The sequence below is a fragment of the Pygocentrus nattereri genome, chromosome 4 (assembly GCF_015220715.1).
Source record: "Pygocentrus nattereri isolate fPygNat1 chromosome 4, fPygNat1.pri, whole genome shotgun sequence".
NCBI lineage: Eukaryota > Metazoa > Chordata > Actinopteri > Characiformes > Serrasalmidae > Pygocentrus > Pygocentrus nattereri.
Window position 1 is genome coordinate 40,596,341 of NC_051214.1, and position 15,182 is coordinate 40,611,522.

At 39.9% G+C, this 15,182-nt stretch overlaps 1 protein-coding gene across 1 annotated transcript; it reads left to right on the top strand.

Moving 5' to 3' along the window:
* The first annotated feature begins 908 nt into the window (after positions 1–908).
* Positions 909–13,350, top strand: zpax1 (zona pellucida protein AX 1). Its single transcript, XM_017692541.2, has 21 exons — positions 909–1,195; positions 1,277–1,335; positions 1,718–1,813; positions 1,891–2,015; positions 2,415–2,558; positions 2,999–3,076; positions 3,142–3,306; positions 3,377–3,473; positions 5,147–5,364; positions 5,438–5,591; positions 5,869–6,077; positions 9,003–9,120; positions 9,582–9,781; positions 9,860–9,974; positions 10,441–10,610; positions 10,696–10,787; positions 10,868–10,998; positions 11,801–11,984; positions 12,061–12,202; positions 13,064–13,163; positions 13,246–13,350. Exons 1-21 carry the CDS (start codon positions 1,170–1,172, stop codon positions 13,332–13,334), a joined length of 2,712 nt encoding a protein of 903 aa, XP_017548030.1. The 5' UTR covers positions 909–1,169; the 3' UTR covers positions 13,335–13,350.
* Positions 13,351–15,182: the final 1,832 nt, after the last annotated feature.

Consider the following 15,182-nt stretch of genomic DNA (forward strand, 5'->3'; position numbering starts at 1 on the left):
AAAATTTAATTTTTCTTGATTTTTTTTTTTTGAGTTTGATTGTATATGTAAATATTGATAAACCATTCCTTCTCCAGCCCATATATGGGAACTAAGCTACAAAAACAGCCTGTTTTGAATGTGTTTAATGATGTCACGAAAACAAATTCTTTTGCATGTATCTTCCCATTCACACTGAAGTTATTATATTGAGTGTTGCAGTCTGGATTGAGGCACAATCCATGGTAGCCAATCAGAGCAGAGCTTGTTTACATATAAGTCTTAAAGGCAACAGTAACAAAAACAGCCTGTTTAATTCAAAAGGATAAGGAGAGATCCAAAAATGGTGATGTAAAAATGAATCATGAATGTTCTTGGTACATAAAACCACACAAACTTTATAAGTAGACCTCAGGGGGAAAAAGTAGAATATAAGAAAAAAGTAGGATATGGGCCTTGAAAGTAGCCCCAGAAGAAATGATGTCTAAAATGATGTCTGTATAAAATAGAGTTTTGCTGTGAAAAAGAAGAAACCTGGCTAGAAAAAACAACATAGACCAGCATGTCTGGTCACGAGCAAAGCCAACATATGCTGTGTTTTGGATTCTGTTGGTCAGCAGCAATGGAAGTTAATATGCTGGTCACAAGCAAAGCTACTATATGTTGTGTTTTTGATACTGGTATGCTGATCAACCATCATGACCTTGCTGGATGCCCAGCTAAACCAGCACAAAGGAAGAAAAATGTAAATTATACGCTGTCAGGCATGTTGTGGATCTTCTGTGAGAAAAACTAACCAGGTTGGATTGTAAGCCAGTTCCTTTCCTGAGTAAAAAAGGATCATTCCATGAATTATCGAGCCTGTCAATTATCAGGGTCATTAGGATCACCTGTGTGTAGTTGGCATAGTGGCTTTATATAACTGGACAGACTATGGTTGTCTGAGCTTTCCTACTCTGAGCTTTGGAATTTTAAGGTTGGCTAAGTTCTCTAGTGGTGTTCACTGACTGGCCACCTAAAAATTCACAATCCTTTTCTTCAAATGGTTTCACCCCCAAACAAACTCAATAGTATAAGGTTATGTGAATCTTCTGTGTAGAACTATAGTTTTTCTTGGCTGGAGAGAAAGCAGACTCTGTTAGTACTTTTGAGGTGACATTAGCCATCCACACACTCTCCTTTGACTGAGGATGTTATCATTGCATGGTTTATGTTGGTAAGTTTTGTGTTTTATCTTTTAAGTCTCCTAGATTATCTCCTCAAACTTGCACACCTTTTAATAATGCATTTCCTTTAGTACCTCATGGCTTGTGATTGCTGCAGCTGTGGTGTCAGCTCAGAAGACTTTCAACCAAAGTAAGCACTAGAAGACTTCTTAGTCTTGAACTCTAGCTTGACACTTAAGTAGAGGTGTGTAGTAGCTTGGTAAATCTATTCAGTTACATGTACTCAAGCATAACTTAAGGTGGACCCTTACTTGCTTACTTTTTGTCATGTAACATTTAGTTCATAATTCCTGTTTTTCATGTAATTCTCATCAGACTTGAAGAAGCTTTGAAAGTCTGTGTTAAAGAATATTTTAAAGAGGACTTTTTTGTGGGACCTTTCTCAAGATAGAGGAAAAACTTGGATAGTGGTGAATGAGACCCATTATTCTCAGATGTAATGGTGCTTTTGCTAGAGTATGAGTAAGTTAATCCACTCCCCTCTGCTTGTAATGTGGTCTCATGCTTTGCAGGACCTGGCTTGAAAACAGAATGCCTTGGGAATGTTATGAGGCTTACTGCTGATAAACTTCTAGCTTCAGGAAGTCAGCTTGAAATTGAGGCCGTCAGTAAGTATGCACAGAAGTGAGATGTAGCTTGGAATCTGCTGAGATGAAGGATGTGAACATGAGTGTTTTGATTTCAGATGGTTCAAAGGTAGTGCCTTTAACACCTGCCCTGGCAGCTAAATGTGGTTACAGTGTGGAGTCTGATCCTTGGGGAAATGCTAAGTTCTCGGCATCACTGCTGAGCTGTTTTATTCAGAACCAGGTAAAGAGATCATGATGCTCCAAAACATCTACTGTGCAGTAGTGAACATGGGGCTGCTTTTCTGTTTCCACTGACTCTTTAAACTCAGGCCAAAGGCCTAGATCCATCAATGTTTTGTCCTGCAAAATGAATGGACCATTCTGTAGCCATCGCATGTATGATGAATTGAGTGTGTGTGTGTGTGTGTGTGTGTGTATATACTATGGCAAGGCTGTCGTTATGCCTGTCTAATCTATAATGAATGGCTATGCCAAAGTTTCTAATCAAAGACAAATCTACATTTCAATTTATAGCATCTTACAGAAACTTATGCTTGAACATATTCAACAGTTGAAACACTGACCACCAAACATGCCCTTCTGACACCTATTGTCATGTTCCCCTAACTTCGTCCCTCAGGGAGATCATGTATTTGATATTCGGCTGCGCCTCCGACTGTTTGGTAACAAAGTGTCTGAGGAAGATGTAACCGAGGTCACACACTCATGTGAATTTAAGCAGTGGGCTTCACGTGAGATTCTTTGTGAACGCAACTTCATGGAGGTAACCTCACAGCAGCACTGAGACCTTATACCCCCTTCCTTTCTTGTTGTGCCATGTTTGCTGCCATTTTTATATGCTGTACTGACAGTTTGATAAATGGCCAGTGAATTTTGATACATATTGGATGCATCAAACACCTATATCCATGCACTTTGGGGGTTTAGCAAAGATACTTTCTCTAGATTGACAAAGCACTTCTTGTAAGTCGCTCTGGATAAGTGTCTGCTAAATGCTGTAAATGGTTTAAAGTTGCTGGCTGTAGTCAATCTGTTGCTGCCCTATTAATTCCTCACAGTCATTTTTTTTACACCTGGTGTAAAGTCTTCCCAGAAGAGTAGGCTGTTATTGCATGAGTGACAAACTGTAATAGGGTTATAATTTATAAGGAACTGCTGTTAAGCATTCTACTGGCAGTTGTAATGCACTTTTTTCCCCTCTAGATCTCTGTGAACAGGTTACCCCCTGAGATATCCCTTCTTGAGCAAATGCAGGATACCAACGGGGACAGCTTAACACAGGTAAAAAGGATGGTGTTGAGCAGAATTATGCCCTTTGTGCCCAATTTTAACTGTCCTATTTGCAGGTTCCAACCTCTATACACAATATTTGGAAGATGGTCTTTTACACACCCAAAGAGAAGCCCATGATGCTGAGGGACGTTGAGAAAGCTGGGTATGGTGTAAAAACGACACCAACTCGGTTAGTGGTGCGAAGCCCTTACAACATGGCTGATACTTATACTCAGAATGTAAGTGAAACAATATAGAACTGCAAATACTGTGGTGTTTTTGGGCTAATGTTTTGACTTTGCCTCATAGGTGGATGGAGTGCAAATGGAGGTCTTAAGTGTTACTACATACTTCAAGAGAGGGTGGTCTGTGACATTGATTGACACTACTGCTGCCTGTCCAACTGGTAAACTCTATTGATTAGATGCTGGGGGTCTTGCTGAGGTCCTGAAATCAACTTTTACTCCACTTTTTAGTCCAAGATTTGGATAAATGCATGTTAATGGAACTTTTGGTAACTGTTTGGCCATCTATTGTCACTCATTGACTTTAAAATATCAAGAACCTGAAGCTGGATTCAAGGTCTGGTTTTGAAGATCCACATTGGCATGTTCCTCTGAAGTTGGTCTTAACTACATTCCCTCTGGAATACTGTAGTCATAATATTTAGTAAATGTGCTGTGCTTTCTTTAACTGGAGGGGGGGAAAGCTTTTTGCCCACCAAAAAGCATGGTATATCTTCCTGTGTATATATTCTCTAGTCTTTTGAACTAAGCTTTAGGGGTAGACTATTTTTGAATCTTGAACCTACTTTCATTTTAATGAACTTGCATAGTGCAGCATTTAGTAACAGTTGAACTATTGGGAAATTGGACTGGTGGATCCTAAAGAATTGTAAGTAAACTGGGGCATGCAGACTGCTTCTGGACACTTGTGGAAGAATGGGTTGCTCTCGGCTCATTGAATTCCAGCATGGTACTGTGGTTGCACACGTGGTGTGCCATAAGTCCAGTTGTGAAATTCTCTACTAAATATTCCAGTCAACGGTCAGAAGCATAAAGTGACAGAAGCTCAACCATAAAGTGGGAGGCCATGTAAAATGACAGGGCAGGGTCAGAGGACACTGAGGTGCATGGTGTGCAGAGGTCACCAACTTTCTGCAGAGTCAATTGCTACAGACCTCAACTTCACATAGCCTTCAGATTAGCTCAAGAACAGTGCCAAGAGCTTCATGGAATGGGTTTCCATGGTGGAGCAGCTGCGTCAAAGCCTTAAATCACCAAGCACAATGCAAAGCATCAAATGCAGTGGTGTAAAGCACAGCGCCACGAGTCGGTGGAGCAGCGGGGATGTGTTCTCTGGAGTGATGAATCACTTCTCCATCTGGCAATCTGATGGATGAGTCTGGGTTTGGCAGTTGCTAGGAGAACGGTACTTGTCTGACTGTGTTGTGCCAAGTGTGAAGTGTGGGGGAGGGGGGATTATGGTGTGGTTTTTCAGGAGTTGGGCTTGGCCCCTTGGTTCCAGTGAAAGGAACTTAATGCTTTAGCAGACCAAGAGATTTGAGTTTCATGCTCCCAACTTTGTGGGAACAGTTTGGAGATGGCCCCTTCCTGTTCCAACATGACTGTGCACCAGTGTGTGTAAAGCAAGATCCATAAAGACATGAGTGAGTTTAGTGTGGAAACTTGACTGGCCTGCATGGAGTCCTGACCTTAACCAAATAAACACCTTTGGGTTGAATTAGAGCAGAGACTGGGAGCCAGGCCTTCTCATCCAACATCAGTGTCTGACCTGACAAATGACACTACTTCCAGAAGTGCAGAAACTCCCTTAACACTCCTAACCCTTATGGAAAGCCTTCTGAGTTGAAGCTGTTATAGCTGCAAAGGGTGGGCTGAAATCATAGTAAACCCTATGGATTAAGAATGAGATCACACTTGTGTGAAGACAGATGAGTGAATATTTTTGGCAATAGTGTATACACCAAATGTAAACTGGGAATAGGTCCAGTTGGATTTCCATTATATGAACACTTGTGGAGGATTACAAGCAAGTAAATGTTCTTTAACTTTACAGGTGGACTCCTCTTCACTGACAATATAATCACCTGGTATATGCCCAGATACATCCCCACAGTAATGGATCAAGAGCACCGTATCCTTGAGCTGTACATGGGCATCAATGGCAAGAGGCTAGATCCAGCACACATGAATGCTATGGGCTACACATTATCACTAACTGACTCCCATATCATAATCTCGCTCCCTGTGGGTGGACCAGATGGCTACTATAAGGTTAGGTGGCCTGCATTACTGATTACTTCTAACTGTAAAAGTAGTGTCATAACTTTTTCTTCAACTGTTGCAGAGTCATGCTTTGAGTTATGAGTACCACACCACCTACAGTATTGAACCAATGCTTGAGCTGTTGTGGAAGGAAGGGATGTCTGATGTCACCAGATACAAAGTACACTACCCCATCACCACACCACCCAAGCCTCAACCACCACAGATCACAGACAGTGAGTTCCTCCTGCATGAAGCCTAGAAATGGAGGCATTCTCCAACTAACACTTACCTGCTTCATTTGTAGTGCAGTGAGTTACTATAGACAGTAACTGACACTTGTCTACCTGGTAAATGAGCCTACTGACCCACCAATGCAGGTGCTAAAGCTTAATTGCTTTCCTTTTAAGTGACTGCAACTTGAAATACAGCAGTGCTACTGATGTAATTGAGATTAGTGCTGGAGTATTCCAAGCCTCTTAGTAACTTCAGATGCACACTTTCCCTCTGCAGATACAGTGGCAGAGTTGGGTTTTTTCAACATGTTGTTGGGCACCTTCCTCCATGATGTTGAGCTGATAAACATCACTTCTTCAACTGGAGTGATGACTCTGGCAGAGGCCAATGTCAGAGGCTTCAATGTGCAGCAGCATGGATTTTCTAATGGCTCCAAGGCTTTCACAATCCAGGTCCCATTTTCTGATCCTGTTGTTCTGAAGGCTGTAAGTACACTAAGTGGTCACACTACTTGTTGCACAAAAATGGCTGGTTTCATTTACCATCTGCCTTTGACTTTCTCTCCCACTCTGATCTGAATTTTGTACAGTAAGCTATTAATCCTATGGCTAGAAAATCAGACAAAACTGGCAAAAGCTGACTGGGGAACAGTGAATCTCATGTAATACCAGTGATATTTGCTCAAATATTCCAGTAGATGCTGACTTACAAATGGCTAACAAATTAGCTGGTGGCTAACAAATTAGTAATACTAATAAATACTAAATGCTTCTGCTCAAACTGACAAAATAGTTGTTTTGTATTGTAATTTATTATTACTAATTTGTTAGAAATGCTGGTTTTAGGGGATTTTAATGACTTGTCAAATGTGATCATTAAAAAAGTGGTTGTTAAAAGAAACATGATAGTCTTTCCCTTCATGCAGCTAATCACTAAATCCGATCAAATTTATTTGTATAGCGCTTTTTACAAAGGATGTCACAAAGCAGCTTCACAGGATTTTGGAAAAGACAGTTTTAACAGGAGTGTAAGTGTGCAACCCCCCCTCAGTGGGCAAGCCAGGGGCAACAAAAATAGACCCCTGCAGAATTCCAAATCTCACTTGAATAACTGGAAGATAAATTGTTTACACTGAACTGATAACGTTCTGATGGGTAAGATCTGAACCATGATGGGGCTGTCCCTGTGACTCCAACCATGTTTTCTAACCTTTCGAAAGCCACGCTAAGGTCAAGTAGCACTAAGATATGTAGCCTTGATCAGAGGCAAGATCATTAGTTATCTCTACTGGAGTGCTCTGCTGTGGTGTGGCCTGAATCCAGATTGAAATTTTCATATATATGGTTCTTGTGTAGATATGAACTAAGTTGTTGGGCCACAGCTTTTTCTAAGACCTTTGATGAACAGTAAGTTAGAAACAGGCCTGTAACTAGACAAAAACGGCAATCAGCTCACCCTAACCTAAAGGACCATAAAGTCTGCCCTTATTTCACTTGTCCAACAAAAAGAGCACAATCACTGCCTTGGAGTCTGATTTTGCTTTCAGTGGCCTTTTGCTGTATCAAATAGCTGTATGATGGGTAGATGGACCATTTAAAAAAAAAAAAAAAAAAAAAAAAAAAACTAGAGTCCCTGGTTTAATAGCAAGATCATTATTGCTTAATGCAAGAAATGAAGCTTGGGTGCACAAGGACAAGAGCAGGTTTACGTGTAGGTAACTAAAGTAGTTCTGCTGTTAGAAATGCAAATCATAGAAGCTAATCAGTCTCTTAATTTCTGAAAAGCAGTAAATTTCCTCAACTCTTACCCAACCAGAATCAAAATATTGCCAAGCTTTTATTATACATTTTTCTGCAGATGGTCAAATACTGGAAATGCTGGCTTAAAGCTGCTTCTGAATCAGTCTTGCACTCGTTCTACTGCTGCCCAGAGCTATCACACTCCAGACCCTTCATACATGGATTAGGCTCTGTTAACCTGCAAAAAAAGCTACAGGGGATATGATGGTCTAGGCCCATATTCCCTCCATCTTTCAACCCTGGTTATTTTAGAATGTTGGCTTAATTTAAGCTCTCTATTCTATCTTGTGGAATTCCTGCCATTGGGAAAAGGGTCATTATTCTGACATGGTGGCAGGTCTAATTATCTAGAGCCATTTCAATGTCTCGTTTAACTAAACTTTAGAATCTTTAGTGCATATCCCATTCAAGTAACTTCTTAATGAAGACTCTCTCCTGGATAACTTTAAATCACTGCATAGCCTTGGACAGGAACCACTGTGGTGCTACCATTATTCATTTAACAGGCACTTGATACTGACCCCTGCCTTCCTTTGGGATGTTCACAAATGATTGGCTTATTAATAAACTAATGTGCCAAAAATGACATCTTAAACAGAAGACCTATAACTAAAGGATTCCCACCAGGCTCAATCCTGGGTTCAGGTTTATTGTCCCAAAGGATTAGTTTTCCACAATTTGAGCAAAGGAGCTGTCATTTAGTGTGAAGTGACTAATAGTGCTTCCAAATTGCTTGGTGTTTTTGCCATTGCCCATAAACTTACCATTTGAGATTCTTCTTTAGCCAGTGACTATAGTTGCCTCAGACTGCAGTGTGCATGTGTATAGATGAGACAATTTTATACTGTTCAGTTAATCTGCTCATGTAACAGGAACTCATGCTTATTTAACACCTTGGACTACTGTCAACTTTTTATATGCCAAAAAACTGCAATTTTATTTATGCTGTTCTTGATCTTCAAATATTGACTTCAATACCATGACTGAGTACTGAGCAGAGCAAGTCAGCACCAAGTCAGAGTATATGTACATTAGCATTTGGCTGGATGATTTAAACCCTCTGCTTATGCTTACTGACTAGATTGAGATTTATATACAAGTTGGTCATGTCTGCCTACATGTATCAGATGGCCATCAAGGCAACCCTACCATCAGTCTCTTACTGGCATCTGCCAGTAGCCTCAAACCACTCTGCTTTTAGACTGACTACTCTTACAACTTACCACTGCAGACTTCTTTTAACTGTATTTGCCTTTTAATCTTATTTCTTTGACTTGTCTACTCATCACAATACGTTCAGTTTGCTGTACTTGAACAGTTAATACATTAACAAAAGTATAACTATCTTGGTTTTATTTCAATGTTACACTTAAATCTTACCTTTCCATTTATTTTGGTTTCACTAAATACATGCATCTTGTCATTTTAGTTTAAGCTAATTAAATTACATTACATTTCAGTCCTCTTGCACTATAAATGCTTGGCTGTGTCAAATGAGGGTCACCCTCAACGTTTGAAAGTAAAGGTTTATTGACTTCTCTTCTTAGTCTGGTATTTAATCTTGCAGATGGCTTTTTACCTGTTCTAACTAGTTGCCCTGTTTCACTGCAGACTATTGATCAGGAGACCACTACCTATACTCTTCCTCTCATCTTTGGCTTGGTGATCCTGCCTGAATATACTCCTTTTTCCCACCCTGCTTTGCTGGAAATCACTGTCCAGGATGTCAGTAAGTATTTGCTTGTAGGGGGGTTTGGGCCATTTTGAGCAAAACCATTTGTACTTGGAGCCACACTGGGCAAAATGGGGGGAAAATAACAGACTACATCTGCTTACCACCTGCAGTGTTGCTGTATTCATCTTGAGTGAGATTTTTGTAGTTTAAGCATTAGGAAAAACACCTAATCTATCTTATGTAGACCCTCATTAAAACATCCCACCATATGTAAATGAATTGTTCTAACATAAAACCAGTAAACTCAAAATGAGCAGTTTTAGCAGCTTCATTTTCATGCATGGACTAAGGAACAAATGTTTTGGAAGCTAAGTGTATAAACTCACTTAACAAAGCAAAGACTTTATGGGCCCTTTAAACTCTGCACTGAAATATTTAGTGTTGTGCTGTCTGTTGAGATTAGCAGTAGGTATTAATCACCATGAGTGATTGTTCTCTGGGATTTGTCTGTGCAGCTCCACCAACTGTGAGGGGGAACTGTGATGACGAAAATTTCTATGTCACTGTGACGTATGGGAACCAAGGCAAGAACTTCAATGTTATGGTGGGCGGAAAGGACCTGTTTACTGACCTTTATGCAGAGTACAGTGTCCATGAGAATGCCACTCACTTGAGCATGACTGTGCCTTTCCTGGCTAATGAGGTCACCTTTGAGGTACAGTGCTTCTTTACTTCAAGTTTGGGTTTGGTTTTTTTTTGGTCTACACATTCCTCTGCTTTTTTTTTCCCCTAGTTGGCCCATCAGTCTTCAATTAGGGCTCGTCTTCATGCACTGCTTTGGGACCCAGTCAATAACTGGCACTTGAAGAACTTCTCCTTGGCCTGCAGCTTTCCCTTGACAATGACTGGTATTTTATGGATTGTATATCTTGGTTATCCATTCAGTATCACTGTTTTTGGCTCAGTATTGAAGTACAAGTTATTAATTTTCTAGAGGTTATGTAGAAAATGATACTCTTGTTTTACAAATGGACCTGGCAGACACTGTTCCAGCCAGATACAGTACTTAAAGCCTTCATCTTTGAAGGAAAAATCAAGCTTCACTCTTCAGATCTGAAATCAACACCTACACAAACTAAGACTGAACTTTGGAGGTGTGGAACATCCTTACTAGTTATTTGACCATTCCTCCAAATTTTCACTTGAAATTGGGTTAATGTCTAAATTCTGTTTAGCAGAGAGAAGTTGAAGTCATGCTTGCTATTAGTACCTGGATACAGTTCCCTTATGTGAAGTTACTGGTTTGTCTTATTCTATGATCTTAAGCTGATCTGTGTAAAAGGACTAACTTTTTCTAATTGCATCTCTCTCCAGAATGTTTCTCCAATGGAACAATGACTGCATTGGCAGTGAAGGTGGAATCCGCATCACGGATGAATCCCAGCCAGTTGACACTGAACGATCCCTCATGTAAACCCACCTTCAGCAACGGCCGCTTTGCCTACTTCTACTTTGATGCAAGCAGTTGTGGAACAACTAGAACGGTATGCCTGAAGCCCCCTCTAACAGCAGCTGTCTTATGCATTTTTCTTTTTTCACATTTAATTGTCTGGAATCTTTTTCCTCCAGTTCTACGATGATGTCATGATGTATCAGAATGAAATCTCAGTGGGTGGCAGGAACAGCATTGCACTTAAAGATGCTGTCCAACCAGATTATCAGTAATGCACATCTTTTCTCTTACCCGTTCAGTGTTAACTGCATTCATGCATACTGATTTTAACTCTTCATTCAATGCTAGCATGGTGGTTTCCTGCTACTACATGCTGAATGACACACAGATGGTGACTTTCTTCACAAATCCACGAAGACATGAACCTTTTGCTGAATCTGGTGTTGGAAAACTGCATGTCAGAATGAGACTTGCTAAAGGTGTGTTTCATTGCACTCTAAGGCAGTTTCAGAAATTGGAGAGTAATACAGATTTTTTTTTTTTTTTTTTTTTTTTTCCCCCCCTGATTTCCAAGTTGTCAAACTTGGACAGCAGGCTACCATTTTGCTTTCATGTTCAACACATGCTAAATGCTTGATTTAGTGCACACTGGAACAGTATATAGGAAAGCATGAGTCACTTTCCTTTCAAAGCATGGAAAGAATAAAATGTGAACTTGTTTAACATGAAATTAGCCGGAAGTAAAGGTGCCAACTTGATATCTACATTCCACCTGTGAATGTTTAATCATAAATGAATTGATGTACTCAATCAGCATCAATGATGAAGTGGGACAATTGTACCTCTTTGCAACGACATTCTGAGCTGATGTTTTATTGGATGGTGGAAAGTTTGCATATTCAGGTCAAATTACACCCTCTCCCCATTCATTTTTAAAAACCATAGTACCAAATGTCAAACCATGTTGGGATGCAAGTTTTTCGTCACTGTGATGGTGTGCCCAGCATATTTGTAGTCACTTCATGTAACTGTAGTAATTTTCACCTCTGCCCTGAATGATCACTCGCATCTTTCTGAATTATGCAGAAATATTGGTATGTTTTTCCTGTGTCATTCAATTGTCCTGGCCCCTCATTTGGGAAGTTTAGTATAATACACCCAAGTTGGTAATCAGGGTAGTTAAAGCCCATGGTGGGTTCTGCAGAAGCACAGATCTTTGTAGGGTATAGCTCTTGCTGAATGAGTTATTTGAAGTACTCACTGTTACCATTTACTTAACAGATTCCTCTTATAATACCTTTTATATGGAGGACGACTACCCAGTAGTGAAGTATTTAACAGCACCACTGTATTTCGAGGTGGACCTGATTCAGTCCACAGACCCTCGGTTAGAACTGGTCCTGGAGAACTGTTGGGCTACTGTCGATGGAGACTCCACAATGAGCTGGGACCTTATTGTGAATGGGTAATGTTTCAAACAGAATTTCCTCTTAATACAGAGAAGTGGAACTGCCCTAATGTGTTTGCTGCTTTCTGAACAGCTGTGAGAATCCTGACGACAGTCATCGAACCACTTTTCAGCCTGTTGCCTTTGGTGAGCTCATTCAGTACCCTCTCCACACAAAACGCTTTGAAGTGAAGATGTTCACCTTTGTCAAGGATGACATGGTCCTCAGAGATCAGGTAACTTAAACTGTTTAGCTCATTGGTGACAAATCTTGTTCTGATTTGGTCTAAAGCCCATACTCAACTCTAAGCACAATCCCATCCAGTTTTATTTTATTAATATGGTTTTGTGCTGCACTACAGTCCCTAACATGCTGCAAGTGGCTGTTTTTGCTGTTTGTATTTTGAATAAACAATGGTTCAGGTTATAGCAATGTGATATTAAAAAATGGGTGTTCTCTGGCCTCTGGGGTGGGAGGCTAAATGGCATATTTTAGTGGTTGACTCCCCTAGTCTTGATTTTAAATTTGTTTATACCTCGAGTTACCTTCATGAATTTTCTTGATTCAAATGTATAATGGGCAAAGGAAGGTCCATACTACAGAATACAACTATTCTTCACAAATAAGTGGATTTGAGGGGTTTGTGATAAAAATTCATCTCTACATGGCAATCTTCCAAACTTTTATCCATGTAAATTAACTTTGGCTGCCCTATTGTGCCCCATTCAAAAATCAGTCTGGGTTGAAATGCTCTATATAATGCCTGGGTGGGGCTGAACTGCTGTAAGCTGAGTGGGTGGGTATACTTTAAGTGAATCAATGAACTCAGAATGGGCTGTTCATGCAGCTTGGCTTTCTTATGTGGACTAAAGTTATGTACTGTTAAGCTGCTGAATTAGTTTCCATGATCTGAGCCATTTGATTTATGGTAAAACCTTAGTGGGATAAATGAAGTGCCCCCCCTTAGCTGTATGGTTTAGTTGGATTTGGGATGGGTTTATGCTCAGGTGAACTCAACAACTGTATAAATTTCCTGAGATGAACACTAATAAAATGCTTATTAAACCCAATTTTATTACACAAACCCAACTTCCAGATCTTTGTCAACTGTGAAGCTGTGATCTGTGACATCAAGCAGCCTGATGCCATCTGTAGGGGCCAGTGTCTCTCTCAAAATGTGGGCACAAACACAAAGGGTATGAGCCAAATGTTGTCCTCCCACTTCTGACGTCTCTGTAACTGAACCTGCTTTAATTTCTCCTCTGCTTTTCTTTCCAGTGCGCAGAGGCACAGCTAAGCAGCTTCACAGGAGGCATATCTCCTCAGGGAAAATTGTGCTTTCAAGCTTTAGATCTGAACTGAAATAAAGCTGAATTAAACAAATGGTGTCCTTGGAATTTGTTCCACTACATGTTCAGAAAGCCTTTTTAATGTGCTGTTTCAAAATGAAATCACTTGTCCCTTCCAGTCAAGTCTGCCCTCAGTCCTGCTTCTGAATAACTCACTTTCAAATTGTTCAGATGACCTGTTGCTTACATTCTTGATACATTAACAGCAGAGCATCTCAACATAGCAACAATCTCACTTTATAGGAGGATGTCTGTGTAGGTATGTCAAAGGGAATATAAAGTATCCAACACTTATTTTAATCAGGATGTGCTTGGCCAGACTTGAGTTATTCTAACAATGATAATGACCCTTCATTAAATGGGAGTTCAGGTTTTAATGTGAAATGCTCAATGGAAACTCAATTCACAGGATTGTAATGAGTCTGAAGGGTTTAATGCCTCTAAAAGCTCAATCAAGGAACACTTTAAATAGCTCTCTATGCTGCCTGATGCCTGAACTTAAGGTTTTGGCCTAAGCATTTTTTGACCACCTTAATGGTGGAAATGTGAGGTGTTTGTGTTTTTTTTTTTTTTTTTTTTTTTTTTCTCCCCCAGGTTTACAATTTCTTTAACATATTAAACTCAAAGCACATGTGATTTCACTGATCATTTTGGATGGTACAGAAAATGGTATAAACATGAAGACGCCTGGTTCCAATCACCACCACTGTAAAGGTCTTTTTCTATAATTAACCATTTCACATCAAACCACAGCAGAGTTTTGTTACATCTCAATGATTTATGCTGAAAGAACATTTCCTTTAAAAATATTCTTTCTAAAAAGTCAATGTTTTACTTTTGTCACCATGTTCTACTTTTTTGAATAATTGGTAAACAAAGTATAACATGCATGCAGAGACCAAGCCTTCAATCTAAATATATTATTTTAGGTGGCCCTGCTAATTCACAATTCAGTTGAAGGTGCCCAACTTTGGACTGGTAGTGTAAATTTTGTTGGGATCTAAAGATAAACTTAAAACAATGACCATGTATCCATGTTGCACTGCTCACTAGTGCACATGCGAGTGTGGTTGTTGATGGTGGTGACTAAACTTTGGTGCTCAAACAATGCCTCTGCACTCAGTGCCATAATTAACAGAATGCTTGTTTTACACAATACACATAAAATGTCAGAGCACTGTTACACCTATAACCTTTAGTCTTTTTTAGGTGTTTTTGATGTGCACTGGGTGCCCAACTCAAACGCACAGTTCTGAAGGTTTTTTTTTTTCTTTCCCCCCCAGTTGACTCTGGCAGAGCAACTTCAATAGCTGCTGGTGTTCTGTGGTTAACGTCTTCGGCTAATTCCTCTGTCTGAGGGGTTATTCTGAAGGTGTGAAAGCTGCGTCTGTGAAGGCTGGAGGCGACTCTGTTAATGGCTGGTCATTATCTGCTCCAATTGGTTGAATCAAAAGATCAGGAGTCTGCTGTTTGAAGTTTTGAGGTTCATTTTTGAAACACATCAGTTTGCTGTAAGTCTGATCAAAGTCAAAAGACTCTTTGTTACACTGAAAATTCCAAAGAGGCAGATCAGTGATTACTTTAACTACCAGAGAAAGAAATCCTCTGGATGTGAGTTCAGAAAATGGATGTACTTTACAAATCCTTCATATCAGACTATGGCTGAAGATCAGTTAACATTCCAGCTTCATGAGTGAATATGAATGAGTAAAGTGACAAACAAAAACATCTGCTAACCAATAGCACATTTGTAGTGAACTAAAAAAAACGGGTTTGTGTGGACAGTGATGAACTCACTAGACTATAGCAATTGACTGCTTTTGTGTATTGAGGAGTCTTTAATTCCTGTTTAGAAAATCTATTGAG

Coding starts and splice junctions, on each gene's coding strand:
- zpax1 (XM_017692541.2), top strand. CDS start 1,170: ATGTTATCATTGCATGGTTTATGTTG. Junction 1,336..1,717: donor TCAGAAGACTTTCAACCAAA/GTAAGCACTAGA, acceptor CATGCTTTGCAG/GACCTGGCTTGAAAACAGAA. Junction 11,985..12,060: donor TGGGACCTTATTGTGAATGG/GTAATGTTTCAA, acceptor CTTTCTGAACAG/CTGTGAGAATCCTGACGACA.